The 21,880-nt window shown below is 44.0% G+C and overlaps 1 protein-coding gene across 11 annotated transcripts in view; it reads right to left on the bottom strand.

The window, feature by feature from the left end:
- The window catches only part of SETDB2 (SET domain bifurcated histone lysine methyltransferase 2), a 617,221-nt gene that overhangs the window by 466,529 nt on the left and 128,812 nt on the right, over positions 1–21,880 (bottom strand). For 5 of the 11 annotated variants that reach the window (XM_085621901.1, XM_085621899.1, XM_085621900.1 and 2 more), the window contains exon 5: positions 3,993–4,077. The exons of 4 other annotated variants lie outside the window; for them this stretch is intronic. In XM_085621901.1, the coding sequence (XP_085478027.1) occupies positions 3,993–4,077 (85 nt within the window). Of the gene's footprint in view, positions 1–3,988; positions 4,078–21,880 lie in introns of all 11 variants that reach the window. 2 more of the 11 variants (XM_085621906.1, XM_085621907.1) reach the window with 1 other exon arrangement.

Genomic DNA, 21,880 nt, shown 5'->3' with positions numbered 1-21,880 from the left:
GCTGAACGCAGTACGCTTCCCTCTGATTTCTGTAGGGCTGCAATAGTAGAAATCCCCAAACCAGGAAAACCCCCGGAATTATGCTCTTCCTACCGACCCAGTTTTCTTCTAAATATTGAAGTCATCATAATGGTCAAAGTGAACTATGCTAAACCAATCCTCTCAACTATTAGGGGAAAAGGGGGGCATCAGGAGATTGAAATTGGTCCGTAGCACATTACCCTGGTCATAACATATATACAACAACAAATGTGGCATTCCAAAAATAAGCCTCTGCCAATTAGAGATCAGGGCTAGCGTATGTCCAGAGGTTACCATCTCAGAGTCCATCTAAGACATCCCAAATAAGGATATTGGAACCATCACCTACTTGCATGCCATGCTCTATCATCAGGTCCAGCGCTTATGCTAGGCAGGCATTGCAATGCCTAGTGAATCCCGATTATATTCAAAGAAGGTGGGAGGGCACTTTTTGTAGGAGATTTTTTCACTGCTCAATGTATTGCTCAGTGCAAAAACTGATGTTATAGGTGAGTGTGAACATTTTGAATTTGTGCTGGTTAAAACTGGTAAAAGAATCCCTAGTGTACATGCTTTATTGACAGGGATCCCAGCCAAGGATAAAAATAATTAAGAGGATCAATAGAGCATAGCTAATTTGGTGGTCCATCTGTGTCAGTCTACATGTTTTACGCTTATATCTGCCCGGTCAGGTCAACTGGCGTTTCATCAGGACAAAATCCTCTTTTCACTCTACGCTGAGGGGGTACCAACCCTGTTGGTTACCCTCACAGATGTAGCCACCAGTAAATAGGTCACCAGTGCCTAGCCTTACCACCATAAGACAAAATACACTATCAGTACAACATACAGAGGATAAATATCAAAATGAGCATGCTTTGGAAAGTCATTTAGGATGTATCATGTGGGTGGATCGATGGGAAACAAAGAAAGCAGGCATGTTGGTTAAGGCTGCTGAGGAGATTAACTTGAGTTTGAGAAAGAAGGATTTCAGAAACATCTCAAAAGCTTGCATGAAGGAAATAGTATTAGGGCAAAAGGGTGTGCCCAAAGGATGCATCAGTAATATTACAGGTATCCAGGGTACAAGGGGATCCAGAATCCTAAAACTTGTGGAGGCCATTCCTTTAGTTGTCTGCTAAGCATGTTCGTTGAGGGATTTGCCCAAGTCTGAATCAACCATGGAATCAAACATATAAGTGATTGGACACTTTTAATGAAGTTGCTTTAGTCCAATCAACCTTGGTGACAACCATCATTTACCCATTCCGTTATGAACATATGTGGTATGGGATAGGCCAATATTTCAGGGGGTCTTGGTAGAGGCTTAATCAATATTGGAATGATAAGGCATCATTAGGTGTCAACAACTCACAGGTTCAAGTCTTATTAAAGCAACTCATATAAGATAGCATCAGTATTCAATACTTTTGATTGTGGTGGACAAGCAGTGCATTGTCTATGGATGCGGTGGACTATGAAGAACTGATCTAACACAGCATCTTTCCTGAATTCAGCATGGTTGGCCTTAAGATTGTATGGGTACCGCTCTGCAGTGGTTTGAATCATTTTTGCCCGAGTGACCACATCACTAGCCTTGACAGCCCATTATTTTACCATGCTACTGCTCCCTTGCTAAGTTCCAGAAGACTCATTCCTTCTTGACTAATCTATTTGATATTTGCAGTCATCAGTTCTCACTAAATAAATTCTTCAAACTCATTCCATGTTCAGCGCAAATGACACTTTAGTGATATTTCAATTTGACCAACATTGTACTAATGTCACTTTATTCCTCTGGGCGTGGAAACTATGCAGTAAGAATCTGTCCACAGATGGTCAAATAAAGGAGTTGACCCATCACCTTAATCAGTATCTTCTTCCAGTAAAAGGCAATAAACTCTATTCGGCTACCAGTATTCTGTGCTGGAGGGTATATTGGCTTCTGGGGGATTTCTTTTCCATAATAGAAATACGCCTTTATTAGGCACTTTTGGGAGGAGGTCTTGGCGGCAATGAAAGAAGTTATGAAGTACCCTATACCTTCATAGATATCCTTTTTCTTGTGAGGCCTATGCTCCCTACTTATAGGCCATCAAGTGAAAACAGAGAGACTTCTGTAGTGGAACTGCCTGGGGATGGCGAATATAACATATGCATTTCAGTAGAAGAAGTGAGAAAACAAAAGGGCCCCTGCAGGGCCCACTGTTGCCTCAGGGCCAGGGGATGCATGCAGGGGGGTACATGGTGTGCCGCCATGTATGCATGCACCCCCAGTTTCTGCATGGTTGGTTCAAACAGTCCATGAGGTGCAGGAATTTGCTTTGGCGTTCTCTTTGCAGTGCCTTTCTAATGCTCACCGCCTGAGACTGCCAAAGGACCGCCTGCCAGACCGGGAGAAAACTCCTAATCTGGGAGGAGGTCGACTAACAAGTTTGGTGGTGTGGGAGCAAGCCACTGGCATTGCGGCCTGCTCCCACACCGCCAAACTCATAATCAGGCCCCAAGTATTTTGGTTGCTTATCAAAGCCTGTGAATACATCGATCATAACAAATTGAAAGAGTGTACATAAAAAGAAGAATGTCCTGTGGGTCATGGCCAAAAACTTTGATTTCACGCCAAGATGGAGCAAAATACCGATTTTATATCAAAGTCATCAAAGTAAAGACTGTAAATCCTCTAGGATTAAATGCTGACCTTGGGTATGGAGGCTTCAAGCAACTTGCTGGCAAGTTCGAAAGAGCAGCAGTTAAAGTATGCAGAACTGACCGACCCTTGGCATTGAGTTGCAAGGCCATGGTAAAATTTAGAGAACTTTATTTTTATGTTCATGGACAAACTAGTTATTCATGCTTTAAACATTGCCAACCATCCACGGACGAATCTGCTTTTTTGACTGTGCATGTGACCAAGATGCTCGGTCGAGACAGACCAAAACAGTACACATAGGGAGGGGGATGGAGCAGGGAGAGCAGACATCCCAATGAGACTCCATCCCCCGGAAGCTTAAACTTTTTGTAAACTCGCCTCACAAAACATTTTACTATTGTGCATTCCCATTCGTAACCCCGTTGACTGAGGCCAAAGGTCTCCTAGAGGCTGAATAAATGAAAATGGAGCATTACACGACAGCGGACACTTGGATTTGCAGTTTAGAAAAGGGAGAGTTGTGCATTTGCACCAGTTGGTGTCTGTAAATTATACAGTTGGATAAATCGAGTATGGCAAAAAAGTCAGATGAGGACAGGTGGATGGTCAAGCTGTTCCTTTTTTGAAGCTGGTTGATGAAAACAAATTTTAAAAGGCATGTGCAGATTTACAACTTTCCATTGAGCTTTGCACTATCCTGAAGTCACCAACTATAAGCCAAAGGCATATTCTTATCAGCCTCCATAACACAACATGATAAGTGTACTTAGACACTCCTTTATTTAAACTTTACGAAGAAGACAGTACTATCATTACAGAATTAAAGAACATTTACAAGGAATGCGCATAAGCTGAGGAGGTGTCTCAAAATGTCTAGGAGAGATGGGAAGGTTGTTGAGGACTTAGAGGCAGGTTTGGGTGAATACAGTGAATGCTCATCTGGTCAGCACAAGCCCTGATAATGTCTCCCCACCGCAGACCCTTGCAGTCTGATGTGGATGATCAAAGTATGAAGAGACGGTGTGGGTCGTGGGGAGTGGGAACCCCCAGCCATCTATGAAGGAGCCCCTGCAATTTGCCCGGCATAAACAGGGGACAGCTGTTGAGTATATGTATTTATGATATAATCGAAATGTTCACATGGAGGCACATATTATTGTGATATTATATTTTGGAATTGATATTATATTTTGGAACCTGGGGATGTTCTTGATAATTTTTTCACACATTGTTATAAAGTCCTAGATACCTAAATTATGATATCACAACAAAGTGTTAACGGGTAGACTAGTCTATTGTAAAATGTAAGGTTTATACCCACAAAACTGAACTCTCTTCTGAGTATTGGTCTTCTTGTGTTGCATGTAAATGCGGTTTATTTTTCTGCAGGTCTTCTTCCCCATCATCTACGTGAAAAACATACACATTAATAATAGAAGAAAATAAGGAAAAGACATCGACATGTTGTTTATATAGATTTATATATGGTCTCCTAAGTGTGCAGACTAAATGAGATTTTATAGTGCTATTCTGTCTTGAAGGGCTACACTTCATCTGCTTTTCGAAATATTGCAGAGGCATACAAGATACAAGGTAGGTCAACGTGGAAGGGAATGGAGTCTTTTGTTAAGTACTGGAGAGGCAACAAAATAAACTTGATCTGTCAATATGCTGACCTCATTACAGAAACTGTTTTTTTAAATGTTCTGTTCATACTCCGTTACCAATTTGTATTTTACTTTATACGAAAAACTGGTCTGTGCCACATTCTCCACCCCAGCCAAAAGTAAAATGTTGCTGTAACTATGCTTTTCTATATTAGTCCTAAACCTACAATAGCTGATAAAACCCCACCAAAAGCTAAACAGTCCTTACCAAGGTAAACATATATACATTGGTAAACACCTGCACAACCACGTTCTAAAATTTCTTTCAAATAAAGAAAAGTGAGCAAGAATGGTCATTTTTATTTCTGCCTGAAGGGGCCAAAAGAAAATAATTTTGTTATACAAGATAGCAGCAAGAAAGAGTGGTCTAAGATTATTCGGTTAGAATTTTGTGGTTTAGGGATGGCAATAGAATATTGTTTCTACCAGTTTTGTGCGTTTCGATTAAAGGTGTAGGTTTCAGTGGCTTGTTTTCTATCTGATCAAATTATTTTATACACTATATAGAACCAGGAAATATTAAAATCATATTTGATCTTTTGGCAGGGTTTAATTCTTTCACCGATTTGAGTAATGGCTGGGTCATAAGAATCTTGGCCGATATGTACTATCCTATTTACCCACAGAATGTCTAAAACCCTTAAATACATCATCCCCCTTTTCTAACACGTCAGTATTGATCACAGGTAAACTGCCGAAAACACCAGGCAATTAACATTCAATGCATGGAGTAGATACCTGTAAAAAGAGTGCTGTCACCATACACATGAGATAGTGGTGAAAACATGAAAAAAGGCTTTCCACACATCAATAAACTTTATAGCTGCAAGGTGACCCAATGTTATGCTTGAAACCTTCAGTTAATCCTGGCTTTTTACCCAACTGCATTTTTATTTTAACTCATGGTGAAAATGTTTTTAGCAAAATGAAAATCCCAGAATAGAATGTGATAGCTGTCAAAAGGTCAGGATTGATCTAAAGTGAGACAATTGCCATAGAGACACTTGGCAGCTATGAATGTTCACATGACAGCACCGCCACCTTAATGTAGTCAGGCAAAAGAGTGCAGAAAAGCAATCACGAGCATGTTTAATGCATCTACTTTGAGGTTCCTCAGAATACAGATCTACAAATTAATCTGGTGTAACTCAAAATTTAAAAGATTTCACAAGGTATTACTTTGATCACCACTACAATGTCATAATATTTAGTAAGGAGTAGGTGAATAACTCCCAACTTTGTCCAGGACTTTGATAATTAAAACATATGAATATAACACTCTCTGTTTCAATCCATTAATAGCACTGTAAAACAGAGGATCCTGACAGAGTGAGCGTGAGAGGTAATGAGATGAGCGAGTGGATAATGAGATGCAAGTGTGAGAATGTATGAGAGTGATGAAATGAAATGGAATGAAATGAAAGTGATTTTTATATAGCGCATGGCTACCCGGGAGCATCCCAGCGCTGCGGAGTGTAGCTAGAGGAAGGATGCGGTTACGGGAATAGCCAGGTTTTTAGGTGCTTGCGGAAGGTAAGGAGGTTGGGTTCCTTGCGGATGGTAAGGAGGTTGGGTTCCTTGCGGATAAGGAGAGGGAGGGCATTCCAGAGCCTAGATGCATTATATGAGAAGAGGCGTCTGCCTGTCCGTGCCTTCTTGATTCTGGGGGTATCAGTCAGGTAGAGATCGTCTGAACGCAGATTTCTGGTGGCTTTGTATGGTTTGATGAGGTTCTTAATGATCGGGGGGCCCTTGCCCTGCAGATTTTTGTGTGTGATGCACAGGGCCTTAAAGTGTATTCTCTCCTGTATAGGGAGCCAGTGAAGTGATTTTAGAGCAGGTTTGGCAGAGCAGTGTTTTTTTGTATTAGTGAGCAGTCTTGCTGCCGAGTTCTGGACCATTTGGAGCTTGGCGATCACCGATATGGGGGCCCCTAGATATAGGGCATTGCCGTAGTCCAGCCGGGATTGGACAAGCGACTGAATCAAGAGCTTTCTTGAGTGGTCAGGTAGGAGGGGCAGTATTTAACGTGTGGTTCGAAGGAGACCGTAGCAGATAGCAGCGGTTTTTCTGGCTTGGGTTTTAAAGGTGAGCTCGTGGTCGAGCCAGATGCCAAGGCTTTTTATTTCTTTTTTTGACGTAAAGGCTGGTCCCATGCAGGAAGGCCATAACGAGTTGGGGTTGAATGATGGTTGGTTCCCCAGCAGCATGAGTTCAGTCTTATCGCCGTTGAGTTTGAGGTGCGATGCACTCATCCAACTGTCTACTTCTTTGAGGCAGGTGCACAGAGTCATCGAAGACTGTTCCGACTGGTTGAGTGCAACGATTAGTTGGGTGTCGTCTGCGTAAGTGACTATTTTGACACCGAAGGGGGTTACTATCTCTGCCAGAGGAGACATGTATATATTAAAGAGTGTGGGGCTCAGGGATGAACCCTGGGGAACCCCACAATGAGGCGGCACTGGTTGGGATCGAGTGTTACCTTCGAACACCTGGAAGGTTCTTTCTTCCAGGAATGATTTCAGCCATGCTAGGGCCGTGCCTGTTACTCCTGCCTTTCCGAGACGGTGTACCAGCGTGCAGTGGTTCACCGTGTCGAAAGCTGCGCTTAGGTCCAGGAGGATAATGGCTGAGGAACCTCCGGAGTCTAAGATCTTTCTGGCCTCCTCCACTACCGCTATAAGCGAGGTTTCTGTGCCCTGGCCGGGGCGGAAGCCAGTTTGAGAGGAGTGAAGCCTTCCGGAGGACTCAAGGTATGCAGAGAGTAGTCGATTGACATATTTCTCTGCCATCTTGCTGACTCCCGGAAGTAAGGAGATGGGGCGGTAATTGGCCATCTCTGTGGGATCTAAGTGTGGTTTTTTTAGTAATGCTTTTACCATGTCTTTTTTCCATTCTTGTTTGACCAGACCCTGTGATAGAGAGGCATTGATTAGTTTAGTGATGGGAGGGATAATAGTAGGTGTTACTAACTCCAAGATGTTAGGTGGTGCGGCGTCCAACGGGGATCCGCTCTTGATTGAGTCTAGGATGGGGGAAAGGAGTTCTTCTGTCAGTGGGATGAATGATTCCAGGCCGTGAGGGACATCCTGAGGTATTGAGATGTAGGACTCACAGAGGGATTCATTGTTATTGAGTGAGAGGTGATTGAGAATTTTTTGAATTTTGGTATAGAAGAAATCTGCTAGCTCTTTGCAGCGCTGGCCAGATGGGTCGGGGGGTGGTGGGGGGGGGGTCGGGGACTTTCATGACTTTTTTTACAATTTGGAAAGTTTCTCTGGGGGAGTTGGATGAGGAAAGGATTTTTTTCTCATAGAACGCTGCTTGGGTTGATTTTATTGCAGCTTTGTAGGAGGAGATAGAAGACCTGTATGTGGTTTTTGTTTCACTGGCGAAGTCTTTCCTCCAAGCTCTTTCGAGTTTTTTGCAGTGTTGTTTTAACTTTCGGAGTTCAGGGGTGAACCAGGGGAATTTATTTGGTTTGATTTTCTTTTGTATGTCTTTTTTTGGAAGTACTAGGTCTAGCATGTTCTCGATCCATGAGGAGAATTTTTTTATTTGCAGCTAAGGGGTCAGGGTCGTGGGCGGGTTCAGATGCTTCTAGTGCGCACGTCCAGTCTTCTATGTTTAGTTTTGACCAGGGCCAAGCTTGGGTGCGAGATAGTGGTAGAAGGGGGCTTGTAATGGGCGGGTGCCAGAGGAGCGGGACTAGAAAATGGTCTGACCAAGGAAGGGGGGTGGGGGCCCTTCATTCTAACTGAGTTATATTGGAGAAAATCGGGTCAAGGAGGTGGCCTTTGATGTGTGTTGCTTGGTGAATCTTTAGATGTAACTGGTAGGCTGCTAGATCTTGTGTGAGGTCGTCAGCTGTAGTGGCTGAGGGGTTTTCAAAGTGGAGACTGAAGTCTCCAAGAAGGTTGAAATTAGGTGAGGTACTGGCAAGGGAGAAGACAGATTCTAGTAAGGAGGTGCGGAATCGGCCTTGTGCTCCAGGGGGGCGGTAAATGAGGATGCCAGAAAACGAAAGTGAGGGAGTAAATTCAATAATAAATTGGGCGTTTTCGCAATCTAGGAGGGGGCTGTCCAGGATGCAACAGAGTAAGTGATCTTTATAGATGATTGCGATCCCGCCGCCTTTGTTGCTAGTTCTGTCTAGGCACTGAATCAAGTATCCAGGGGGTAGGGCCTGGACGATGTCAGGGTCTGAGCTTGGGGTTAGCCATGTTTCCGTAAGGAACAGGACGTCAAGTTCTGAGTCGAGTAATAGCAAGTTTATTTATGTGCTGTTTTTCGGTAGAGAACGACAGTTCAGTAGTGCCAATTTGAATGGAATCCCTGTTGGGTGGGGAGTTGTCCTCTTTGGGAGTTCATAGGGACAGTGGGCACATTTGTAGTGCTGTTTTTCGACTGTGATGGAGTGGGAGCATGAGGGCTTAAGAGTAGTGGATACGTGGAGTAGATGTTCCCTGGAGTATCGGAGGGGGTGAGGGGACACGGGGGCATTAGGACTGGCACCTGGGCCCGGTCTGACGCGGACGGGCGCAGACGGGCTTGCCTTAGGCGTGCCTTTGGCACGCCAGCGGCGCGCCCGCTGCGCGTTGGGGCGATCATCGTAATTTATACAGGTACTGTGACAACTAGACCGCTAACCGGTTTAGTTGCAATAGGGCACTTCCGGTCTGCGTTGTCCTTCCCTCCACTCAACCGGAACACTCCGTGGTGAACCGGGGAAGACGCAGACCTGGTGCACGAGAAGAGTAAAGTTTAAGCAACCGGTGAGTGACTGTTTTAAGAAGCAGTGGTTTTAAAACAATAAAAAGCGGCGAATTTCAATACTGTGGGTCACAGACAGCTTGATACAATTTTTAACAAACGTTTTAGGCAGAGTGAGTAATGCTTTCGGGAGCCCTTTACCAGGCGCTCCTTCCTTGTGACAATTACCCAATTTTTAGAAGCCTCTAGTGCAATACAGACTTTCTAAGCTTAAAATAGTCTAACATTAGTTGACTTGACACACAGGCAGTGGGAAGACACTACACACCCTAGTCCACTTATCCTTTAAATTAAATATGTGCTTTATAACAACATGTTTTGTCAATACTGGAAAACACAGTTTGAGTCTATTCTGGGAGTTAGGCAGCTAACTAAATACTGATAAGCATGGATTTCAAAAAGTTTGGAAAACACTAAGAAAACACCAGTGAGCTACAAAACAAACACCGAATACAGTACAGCCTAGCTTTTATACAGAATGGGAAGAAACAAACAAGGTCAAGTGCGTTCAACATCTGGATGCATCTGTCTGCATTAGTGCTGCCAAAAAGTTTTAGAGCACCATCTGCACCTTGAACACTCCCACCTACATTTGTAAGTGGCCAGTGATTTCTTACAGAGGATGTTCAAAGTTTGCATCCCGCTGTACACCAGCCATTATGCCACTGCACATTCATAGAGTGATGTCATTGCCACTGCTTTAAGTGTATGTGTAGGGGAACTCCCGAATGATTTTTGGTGGGAAGTAGGCAGCTTTTCTGCCTCCTCCCGATTCCCCCACAAGAGTCACCATTTTGAAAGAAGTTTCAGGGAGATTTGGTGAAGGGCCAAAGGCACATAGGATGTTGTACCAAAGGGCTTGTTAAACGTGGCCCACACAATATACGTACTCCCCTGTCTCGGTGAGAGCAACAAGTTCTGTAAGGCTGAAAGGTTATTCACACACACAATCTGCTGCAAAAGCAGAGAATTGAGTTTAAGGCGCTTTGTCTGGTACACCAGGCACGGTTTGGTGGGGGTGCAACTGACGGAAGGGATAGGTTCAGGCTCTACACTCCCTCTTGTGACCTGCGTTCGGCCAGTCTTGGCCTCATCTGCACCCCCAGATTTAGACTAGCAAGATGGGGCGGTCGCTCATTTGCCAACTGTGCAATTAAATTATGGAATAAGCTACCAGTGGCTATGCGACTTCAACATAATTTCGCATTTTTTAGGAAAACCCTGAAGTCTCAGCTGTTTAATATTCACTAGTGGCTGTCCCTCTCTCATCGACCATACACACTTCAGCACCAAGACGCCGTTTGGCATTTGAGCGCTCTACAAGCTTCTTTATACTCTTATATACTGTTTGCCTAATGATAATAAAAGTATGCTGCGTCAGATTTGCTATAGGTAACACCACTGAAATACCATAATATGTCTGTTTTTTTTTTTAAACGAACACTGCTCCACTCTACAAATTCTTTGGAGACAAGTAAACAATAGCCCAGGAACAGCAAATTTAAATAAATAAATGTTACTATAACAAGCAAAGTGTGCAACATGAAGCCTGTTCTATATTGGGAATACAGCAATGGCAACAGCACCACAGAATGGTGGGGCCAAATGACACAATATCCCTTTAAAACCTGTTAAGAATTTTTTTTTACATGAAATGGTGCACTCGAGTGCCTTGTCGCACCGTTTACTTGTGAGCAACTAAAGAAGTTTCAGTCACTAGTTTCAATACATCGCTCCCTCACTTGGAAATCAGTTTTAATATATTAAAGATACCAGCATGTTAAGTTATGCAGGTGAAAAAAGAGGAATCTATCATAAATGGTGTTACCTGCACAAAATAAGATATTACACAAAATGACAGATCAATATTTGATGGGATTGCCCGTAGATCGTCACCAACATGTGAGTAACACATACCATGCTAATCTGATTGAACCTTTCTACCTTAACTCGTTTTTATTCTAACTTTTAGCCATTATCTTTACATACTTCAGGTCTCCATCTTAAGACTGCACCTATGATGTAAAGTGACCAATCCACAGAACCCCTTTCAATGCGTTCTCTTCCTTGTGCTTGTTGTGCATAATGAAGATTAAATAAAAGTTCTGTGTTCTTTGCAAAGGCTGCAAGGTGTGTGTGATACACATGGCACTAGGTTGACAAAACATAGTTGCTAGTGTTCCATATAATGACAGGGTCAGCGTTTCAAAAGATTTTAAGGTTACCAATATATTTTTTGATGGGCTGGGCTATTCTCTTGGGCCACTGCCAACATTGGAAAGGAGACTTGAATCAGTCATGGATGACTTCAGTAAAAAGGACTGCGTTCTGCCAGATAGGACTTAAGAGCACACTGCTGGCGGTAGAAGAGATCAAGCTGCACAACAAGTTATAACTGTCTTTGCAGCTTCTAGCCCAGCAGTTGGTGCAGGACAAAGACAATGGATGTCGTTTTCAAAGCTGAAGAACATCCTATACATACAACTTCCTGGCCTCACACTTAACGGCAGAGGTGGTAAAAAAAGTGTTCTCTGGCAGAAATGTAATTTTGATAAGCCATCTTTCCCATATGAGTAGGGAAACATAGCAAAAATATAATTCACATCCTAAAGAATGTCTTAGGAGATAGCCTCTTTACATCGATAGGATGTGAAGACTCAAGAAATGGGCTCAGTTTTGTTATGAAATTTATTTGCAAGAGGACATTTCTGTTCGACTTTCATCACATAGAAAATTCCAGAAAATTTCAATGGGGAATGTGATCCTATATATGTATCCATCAAGCTCATCGGATTGTAGGATGCTAAATGAACAAGTTACTTACCTTCTGCAACGCCTTATCTGGTAGAGACAATATCTAGCTGCAGATTCCTTCCCTTTGCATTTCCCCAGGCGTCACACTGGATCTAGAAACATTTTTGGGAGCAGTACCCCTGCACGCCGGTAGATGGCGTCGCTGGCATCGTCCCAGCCGGAAGTAACATCTGCGTCACCTATACAGGCGCCAATTTGGCACGCTGATGTCAGTTACCTTTTTTTTTTAATAACAAATTGTATTGAGTTTTGCGGTACATAACGGGCGACGCCCAATGCATATATTTCAGCTACAGTATATATGAGATGGTACCAATTATATCCAAACAACTGTATCGCCTGTGAACATACAGGCTAACAACTAAACTTGGCACAGGTTACAACATGTTTCACCATAAGAAATGTCCAAAAGAACATATGTAGGTGACAGAAGTGGAGTCTACCTTGATTTTATTGCCTGGTTTGAGGAGGGTCTAAGGATGGCAGGGGAGGCAGGTCAATACCCCGGTATATTGCCCAGCAGGACCATATTTTCTTGTGCTTTTGTGGACAGCCACGCGTCTGGAACGGACCAATCTCGGACCCCATGAAACTGCCCATTGCCTTCCTCCATTCCCTCCCCCATTGACGGCGGGGGGGTCCCCTTCCACGTTTGTGCAATATCTCGCTTGACAAGTGTGAGGCTGAAAAATAATAAGTGTTGTTTGTAATGATTTCCTCCTATTCCCTCAGTACTGTGAAGAAAGAAAGGCTTATGTTCAAATGAAAGACGCCAGGACAGGATCTGACCCAAACAGGAAGATATCTTACGCCAAAATGGTTGCAATGCCCTACAACTCCAGACCGTGTGCAAGAAAGTCCCCTATGATTTCCCGTATCTGAGACATGTGGGGTACTGGATAGCACTAGGGGTGGGCGGAATTTGCGTAGTCACGTTACACAAAATTATGCGAAACTGTAAAAATCTCCGTGAGCTACGCAGAATTCCGCAAGCATGCGGAATTGCTTGTTCTGCCCGTTCGTGTTGCGTCTTTCCTGTTCAGGGACACTGTTTGCGTGCTCGGGGGCAAATATCTCGCGAACTTGCCCATGCGGTCACCAATTGGCACGGCCATCTTTTTTCACTTCTCCCGCCCGCTCTGCGCGTTTCCTGTTCGCGAATGTGGATTTCAGATGGCGCGTCCGAATGACGTGTTCGCGATCGAACACTCTTGCGAGATCGCGCGGCCGGCTACCAAAATCTTGTGGCGCACGCAAACGGATAGGAAAATTCATTGGCGAAGGCAGGGATCCCGGTAAGTCGCTCCGGCGCGCGAACACGCATTTTGAAAGCGCAACAAAGGAAAAAATTCCGCTACGCCGCGGATCGCGAAATTTTCGGCAATTCCGTGTTCTCCGCGGAACGCAGAATTGCCAAAATTCCACAAATTCCGCGAGCGGAGCGGAATTTACCGCCTAGGCCTAGATAGAGCCCATCCTTCAGAGGCGGGAGTGGGTATAATATGCTCTATGAAGGAATTTAAAATGGATTAGGCAGTATCTCGTAGCTGGTAACAATAGAGATGGTGGTATAGGTAATAGGTTACAGGCGCCTAAAGGTAAGTTCACCAAATATTATCAATTATAACTATTGGTTTATATTGGTGCTTAAGGGTTAGAGAGAACCACCCGCCTCTCCAAGGTTTGTGGCAAAAGCAACAAAGAAATATGCATTAAACACCCAAGCACACATAAAATTGTTATTGAAATTTCTTCATTTGTCATAGTATCATGCAAGATACAAAGAAACAATCCATTTCTTTCTGTTTTTTTCTTGTTTTTCCTTATATTTAATAGTTCTTCATGTTTCCAGTCAATATGCAGTTCCCAAGCCAACACGTGTTTCGTCGCCTCAGTTGGTTGTACATTCGACTTGATCACGGCTAGGTAGAGAATAATATATACTTCATTTAGTTACACCAGTTGTTGCTCGCGATTATTTATTACTACTCATAAGACAAGGGAAAACACTCAATAAGAAAGTGCTACCAGGGGAATTGGAGTGGCGCGGTGTCGTAGCTACAGTGGCACCCAGTGGAATGGCTAAGGCTTCAGTCCAGTCATCAACTGCAAGGTCAGGAATATCGGCTTCCCATGCACCTCGGGTTTTGCGTATTGTAGTTTGGCTGTGAGTAGTCAGTGTCTGATAAATCTGCAGAATCTTGTACGCACCAAGGTCCCTCATCAGTAAGCGTCCCTATAATGGGTGAAAATCTAGAGAACGGATCAAAGGAGTTAAGGCGTGTCGCAGGTGCAGGTATTTATAAAACTGTGTCCGGTGAAGATGGGGTTCTGTTTGGAACAGTTGGAAGGATTGGAGTATGGATCCCTGTAATATGTCGGCTAGGGTAAAGATTGCGATAAGGTCCCACACTCGGAAGCCCGGGTGCTCCGTGACAGGGGTTGTCTGTGTCAAGCACCCGTCCCAGCCCATTTTCTTTACTGTATGCGCCAGAGCTGTACAACGACTCTACAAGTGGTCAAGGTTTTTATGGCTGTAGAGAAAGCTCAGGAGGGGGGGTTTTCCATCGCAAGTCTCTTCACAGCAAACGCTGGGTCTGTGTGTGAGCTGTACCACCACTCATTTTTTAGGTCTCGCGACCTGCGTTGCACTGCGTAGCAGTGCTCACGCAGGCGAGAGTCCTTTTGTCTGGGGTTCGGAAATGGACGCTGGAATCGCACACGCTCGTGCGTGTGTTTTCTGTTTTGGGGTCTGTAATTGGGCTTTGAGTGCGTGTTTTGTTTCAACAAAGCACGCAATAGGCCAAAGGCGGGCGCATTGCTCCGCCCACGGCCTATTAGTGTCTGTTACGCGCACCAAAGCCCATATGTTTTCAATTATCGTGCCCAGACACGGGCGCGATAATTGAAAACATATGCCTCGCAGTGGCGTGCGCACCACTCGCGGGCTTTTTTTTTTTTTTCCTTCAGTGCCGCTTGTATTTTCTTGCGCGCGGCTTATGTGTTTTCGTTTTTACAAAACATTGGCATGTACCGTCTTCAGCCGTAGCGTTATATTGCAGAGCGCCTTCTCGCTCTTCTGAGCGTCCACACCGAGAAGCTGTTCTGAAAACTGCCATATTACCTCTCTCGGAGCAGTGGGCACGAGAGCAGAGCACTGACAAGGAGCGAGCCTAACTCTGTTTTAATGTGCATCCCATGGTTGCTTGGATGCCGTCCGTGACCTGGAAACTGCAAGCTCTACTTCCGGACACGTTTTGTTGATGTTGCATCAGAATTGGTGAACAAGGAACCGGGATGTAATCTGCTGGACAGCAAAGTGAGTGTCCAGCCCGTTTGAAAATGGGGATGGGGCTTTGGAGTGCTTGAATGGTGTGAATTCAGTGTCAATGGCTGCGAATACCGGGGTCTTTGACGCCTCTTGTACACATAGTATGTAGTGCCACCTGGAATTTACAGGACATCAGGGCACTCTCCTGGTCCCCCCCGGGACCCCCACCACCTCTTAGAGTCAGATGGAGATAGAAGTATGTGTAGTTGGTGAGTTTATAATACCTAAACTGAGGTGCACCAGCACTTTTGAAGGTGCTCTTGGCCCGCTATTTTTTGTAGATCCCAAGATGGAAACCTGAGAACATGGTAGGTTCTCACTCTGTTGCTTAATAGTTGATCAGGATGTTTTAGATCGTTATGTTTCTAGTTTTTGTTCCATTTATATACTGGCTGTGATTTTCTCACATTCGTGGGAGATGTGGGACTTTTATTTCCCTTAAAGGATCAATGAGATTTTTCCAAGTGTGACGCAGTTACAGAGTTATCACAGAAAGTGCAGCAGGATCTCTGTCTGGAATCGCCTCACTGTCCTTTAAGTTTAAGACCCCTTTACCACCAATCCTTTTTGGTGAAATGTTCTTTTCTCTCTTGCTGACCGTTATCTGAAAGAATCTGACACACAAGGACTTCAGAGATGCAGGGACGCGGACTATTTGATGTTAAATAGTTTTTCCCCGAAATTCTTAGGACCAGAGCAATTCCTTGTGTTTTTACATGAGAACCATATATTAACAGCGATGCTAGCACGCATGCTCAGTTGCTATCTTTACTGAGAGATTTACCCAGCATCTCCTTGAATGGGTTCACACCCTAGGCATCTTTCCTTCGGCCTAGACAGGCTTTAGGCAGGGAATAGAATCACTGGACAATGTAGCATACGATGGAGAGAGAGGATGCTTATTGGCCAAGATGGCAAGGCCTTCCTGGTTGACTGGCATTCCCAGTGGATTGTAGGAGAATCTTTTTGGCCTAGATACTTGAGCAGGCACTATAGTCAAAAGCCTAGCAAGGCAGCAGGGGAGTGAGTCGAGATTGTGTCATTGCACTGGTCCTCTTTGTGATTTATGCAGGAGACCTATCAGTCTAAGTTGATTCCTCGCTTCTGAAGTTGAGCCGACCGACTCCAAACACAATCTCAAGGGAATTACCTTTCTGTAAATCACATGAAGACCAGGCTGCTTTTGGGGAGCCAAAAACTAGTGGTCAGCCAGTGCAATTTTTTTTATTTTACATTTGATATTGTGTCACTCTGCCTGTGAAATGGGGTTAATGCACTTTACAATGAACAAACAACAATTTTCTTTACATTTAATCTTAAGGGAATAAAATAAGGGAAGGGAGAATGTATTAAACGATCGTCAAGTACATCATTTGAGTGCAACACCTTCCAAAAAGGTAGGAATGGATAATGAGACGGGTGTGGTTGTGTGTGTGGTTGTGTGTGTAGTTGTGTGTGTAGTTGTGTGTGTGTGTGTGGTTGTGTGTGTGTGTGTGGCTGTGTGTGTGGTTGAGGTTGTGTGTGTGGTTGTGTGTGTGTGGTTGTGTGTGAGTGTGGTTGTGTGTGAGTGTGGTTGGGTGTGAGTGTGGTTGTGTGTGAGTGTGGTTGGGTGTGAGTGTGGTTGGGTGTGAGTGTGGTTGGGTGTGAGTGTGGTTGGGTGGTTGTGTGTGGTTGTGTGTGTGTTGTGTTTGTGGTTGTGTGTGTGGTTGTATGGTTGTGTGTGTCGTGTGTGTGTGTGTCGTGTGTGTGTGGTTGTGTGTGGTTGTATGTGTGGTTGTGTGTGGTTGTGTGGGGTGTGCGTGGTTGTGTGTGTGTTTGTGTGTGTGGTTGTTTGTGTGGTTGACTGTGTGTTGTGGCTGTGTGTGTGGTTGAGTGTGTGGTTGTGTGTGTGTGTGGTTGTGTGTGTGTGCGTGTGTGTGTGGTTGTGTGTGTGGTTGTGTGTGTGGTTGTAGTTGTGTGTGTGGTTGTGGTTGTGGTGGTTGTGTGTGGTTGTGGTGGTTGTGTGTGGTTGTGGGTGTGTGTGGGGTTGTGTGTGTGTGGTTGTGTGTGTGAATGGTTGTATGTGTGGTTGTGTGTGTGGTTGTGGTTGGGTGTGGTTGTGTGATTACACATCACATAATTACACTGTATTCAATACAACATAAATACACTCCACATACCACTCAGTACTACATAATTGCACGTCACATAATTACTCTCTACTTAATGCAAGGTAAATACACTCCACACAATACCACTCTGTGCCACATAATAACACAACACATAATTACACTGTACTCAATGCAACATAAATACACACCTTTCACTCAAGTTCGTGCTATATAAAAAAAAAAAAAAAACAATTGCAATGCAATAGGTCTCACATTACTGAATCTTTGAGCTGCTATTGGTGTTGCATTATTATTACTCGTCACTATTCAATCTCTGTTGGAGGAAGAAGACCTTGACTCTATCACTCCTTTGAGTTTCATCATGGCCTGTGCCACCTTGGCGATGAAAGAAAACTTTTTCAAGTTTGAGGAAGAACTCTTCCTACAGACATCCGGGACTTCCATGTGCAGTGTTTTTGCCCCCAGCCTGGCAAATCTCTACGTGCATACTTTTGAACAGACTGAGGTTCTCCAGCAATCCAATCCCTTCAGACATCACATACTGACCTGGAAGAGGTACATAGATGACATCTTTGTGATCTGGAAAGGGACACCGGCATCAGTCATAGCCTTCCACAGCTGGCTCAATACAAGAAATGAGTACCTACGATTCACATATGAACTCTCTCAATGCAGTTTTCCTTTTCTTGATGTCAGGATCTATCCGGAGAACGGTTTGCTTGCAACTGAACTCTATCGCAAGCCGATGGCACGCAATTCGTTGTTATCTTACAATAGCTTCCACCCAAAAGCCCTGCGGGACAATCTTCCATTTGGGCAATTTCTACGTCTCCGTCGGAACTGTTCCAGTATGGAGAAATACACAGAACATGCTAGATCCCCTTCTGCACAGCTTAAAGAAAGGCAATATCCTGTTAACATCATTCGTAAGTGCAGAAAGAGGGCTTCGAATAACCATCGTGAAGCCCTCATTGAAAAAGCACCAGCCAAAGAAGCATTACAGAGACTTACCTGTGTTAACACGTTCTCTGGTTATTCTAATATAATCAAGAATACCATTCTGAAACATTGGCGTATTCTCAATGTTGGAGCCACATCTCTACCATCTCCCCTGTTTGCTTTTAAGCGTAGCAGCAATATAAAAGACATGTTGGTGCACACTCGCCCTCACTCCAAAAAACCACTCAACCAAGTATCCCTTTGGGGTTTGCCCCCCGTTAAGGGACACTTTCCGTGCGGCTCGTGTGCCATCTGTCCACAAACTACGCACACTACTGAGATTGATATAGACACGGATAGACCATGGTGTCTCTCTAAACACACTAACTGCAATAGTGAGAAACTGATCTATATGATCACGTGCCCCTGCAATATGCGATATGTTGGGATGACTACAAGGAAAATAAAGACACGAATCCTTGAACACAAAAGCACTGTCAGGTGTAAAAAGAGTTCCACTAAAATGACTAACCATTTCATTAATTATGATCATACGGAGCGGGATATTAAATGGGTAGTGTTGGAGCAACCCTTTATTCCCCCACACGTGACAGATATTCAGAAGTTTCTCTTCATTCGAGGACAGCGTTGGGTGCACAAATTGCATACTGACACCATGGGGTTAAACGACGACATACCATGACGATCGCTTTAGAACTAGCCATGAGTAAAGATCAGTAGTCTGCTTTCCTGATACAAGTTCATGATTGTGACATATTGCCCTGTTCACATTAATGGCCCTGCTCATCATGTATTGCATCCTTTAATGCGAGTTTCTCATAAGCTTTCTTAGTTAGGTAAATACCATCGGTACTGGCATCCTTCTTGACCTAGTCACCAGCTAGGACTCTTGATGGTACTATTTGGGTGTTTACTTTGTTAAACATATTTGATGAACCATTTACATGTTGCACTTCCTGCGCGTGTCATAAACACGGATATTTTACTTCTCTAATATTGGGTGTTATGCTTAAACAGTTCATCAAGTTTACAAATAACCTACTGTATTCATTCTTTTGTGAAAAATATTCATTTAATTAACATTTCGTGCATAGAGTTTCATTTAAACATTGTGGAATATTCCAATAAATTCTTTGTATGTGTTCCCTTTCAATTGCGCATGCTCGATTGATAGGACACTACATTATGTTAGCTGCTGCCCCTTTGAGCATGCTCAGTACGTAGAACCACCGTCTCTCTACTGGGCATGCTCGGTTCACGGGACACTGCATTAGGTTAGTAGCTGCCTCTTTGAACATGCTCAGTACGTGGAACTACAGTTTTTCCAATCAGGCACACTCGGAGGCACCTTCTGGGTCCACCACAGCTGCCGGCAGTCAACCTTGATCACAGGCACTATTTAACAGAGTGGGTTAGCCTCCAGTCGGTACCTCCGGTTCCAGCTCAACGACTGTCCGGGGTACCGACGGAGAGGTAAGGGCCTGCATGAGTAGAATAGGAACTTTGGTTCAGAAACTGTTTAGATTATGTCCCCTACTCTTCTACTCTTTTTCTCTGTTATTTTAATACCCTCTGATTCTCTTTGATTTTGAAACTAGCATTACAAAGAGAGTGTGTTGGGAGAATGAGCTCCAACAGATATATTTTCACATACTGTCTGATTGGCATTCCCAAACCCTTTTTTTGCTCAATAGTTGTATGTCACCAGACAACCTTACTTAAACTCCATCATTTATTCCTCTTTTGACTGAAGGTCAGTCTACCTAATATTCATATATAGTCGTAAAGTTGGTTTGTTTGCTGATGTGTCTCTCTGTGACACTTAAAATATTTTGAGGAATAGACCAATTTGTCAGCAAGTAGGTTTCTCCACGGTCTGACAGAGGGATTTTTATTCTTCTTAGAGCGGGGCCCCCCTTCCCTGAGTTGTTACCAGGTTGAGGTGAGGGTGGATATCCAACTATTTGGGTAAGTGCCTTGCCCACAGCACGGGCTTCCAATTACTTCTAATTGGTTCATTAGTAGTAAATATATACTACAATAGTGTTGTATGAACTTTTGACACTTTCCTGACAGAGATTTTGTTTACGTTATTCTTTTGATATACCCAGTAATACCGAAGACATATGAACTGATTACTGGTGTAGTATCAAAATGTATTGTTTGTTTGTCTGAGCACCAAATAGCAGCAGCTTATTGTTTACACACGGTCCTGAAGAAAGCCCGTATACTTCTCTACAGACCAATAGGGCTGAAACATGTTGACCTTTTAAATCGAGCAGTTTAAAGCTCTATACTGCTCTATTTGCACTGCTTTTTAACCCTGATGGTGAAACCTACAAAATAAAAATATTTTGGTTCTCACCACTCAGTTTTAACTTCACCACACTCTTTTTCCTAAATTAGCTTATTTTTTGCGCTGCTGTTTTCTCACTCCACTCACCGCATAAGGGACTAAAAAGGATCTCCTTTGTATACAGCCTCATCTTTACATATTACATCTCTGGACTCCTCCCTCACAGTGAGGGGGTTGTAGCCCTCGGTGGAACTAGGTTTTTCCATCGGGAGAAATAACTCAATGATGAAGCATGTCACCTAGTGTGAGTGAGGGTTCCAGTCCTATAAAGGGATTTTTCCTAGTGGGAGTTTACCGTAACTAACCTCTGTCACTTGTGACGATTGTTCACTCTTAGACCCAAGATAGTTCTTTGTGTTTTGTAGTTGCATTATTATTAGCAATGCCAACAGCTTAAACTTTAATAATGCGAGGCCTATTGCATTGAAAATGCTGGTTTGTTCAGCAGGTGAGATGCCGTATAGTAGAATATATATAAGCAGCCGCTATCCCGCCATAGTACATCGACTGGGTGCAGGTGCTCAGCGCGACGCAAACAGTGCCTCCTCCCCATAAAAAGCAGTGGAGGAGTGCATTAGCCTGGCCAATCCATGTACATGGGATGTTGCAAGGGAAATTTTGTAGTCTGCATAAGATATGCGGTAGGGAGACCATTTAAAATATTTTATGAGCGCCAGAACAGACAGTGGCAGAGAGGACCATTCCCTCATCTCTTGCTGGATACATGAGAGTAGTGGATTAATATTATGCGTCCAGGATATCGTGGGACATGGCGAAATGAAGACCCCAAGGTATTTAAAGGCCCCTGTTGCGTGAGACAATTGCGAAGCCCAGGAGCCGCGCCCCTGGTCTCCGTAAACTGGGAATAACACTGACTTCACTGGATTGGTTCCGAGGCCGGAGGTCTCCCCGAACACTCAAAGAATCTGGAGAATCTGAGGGCCCGAGAATCCAGGATCTGTTAAGAAGAATAACACATCATCTGCGTATAGCGCAATCCTATCGGACCTGTCCAGTGACCAGTCACACCCTTGTATTAATGGGCCATGCCACACCCATGCTGCTAAAGTCTCTATCGCGAGTGCGAACAGTAATGGAGACAGGGGGCAGCCCTGTCTCATACCCTGACATATTGGGAAATGCGCCGACTGGAATCCATCGACCCGCAACAAGGCAGCGAGTTCAGTGTATAACAAT

Source organism: Triturus cristatus, chromosome 8 (assembly GCF_964204655.1).
Source record: "Triturus cristatus chromosome 8, aTriCri1.1, whole genome shotgun sequence".
Taxonomy (NCBI): domain Eukaryota; kingdom Metazoa; phylum Chordata; class Amphibia; order Caudata; family Salamandridae; genus Triturus; species Triturus cristatus.
This window is presented reverse-complemented; position numbering and strand designations above follow the sequence as displayed.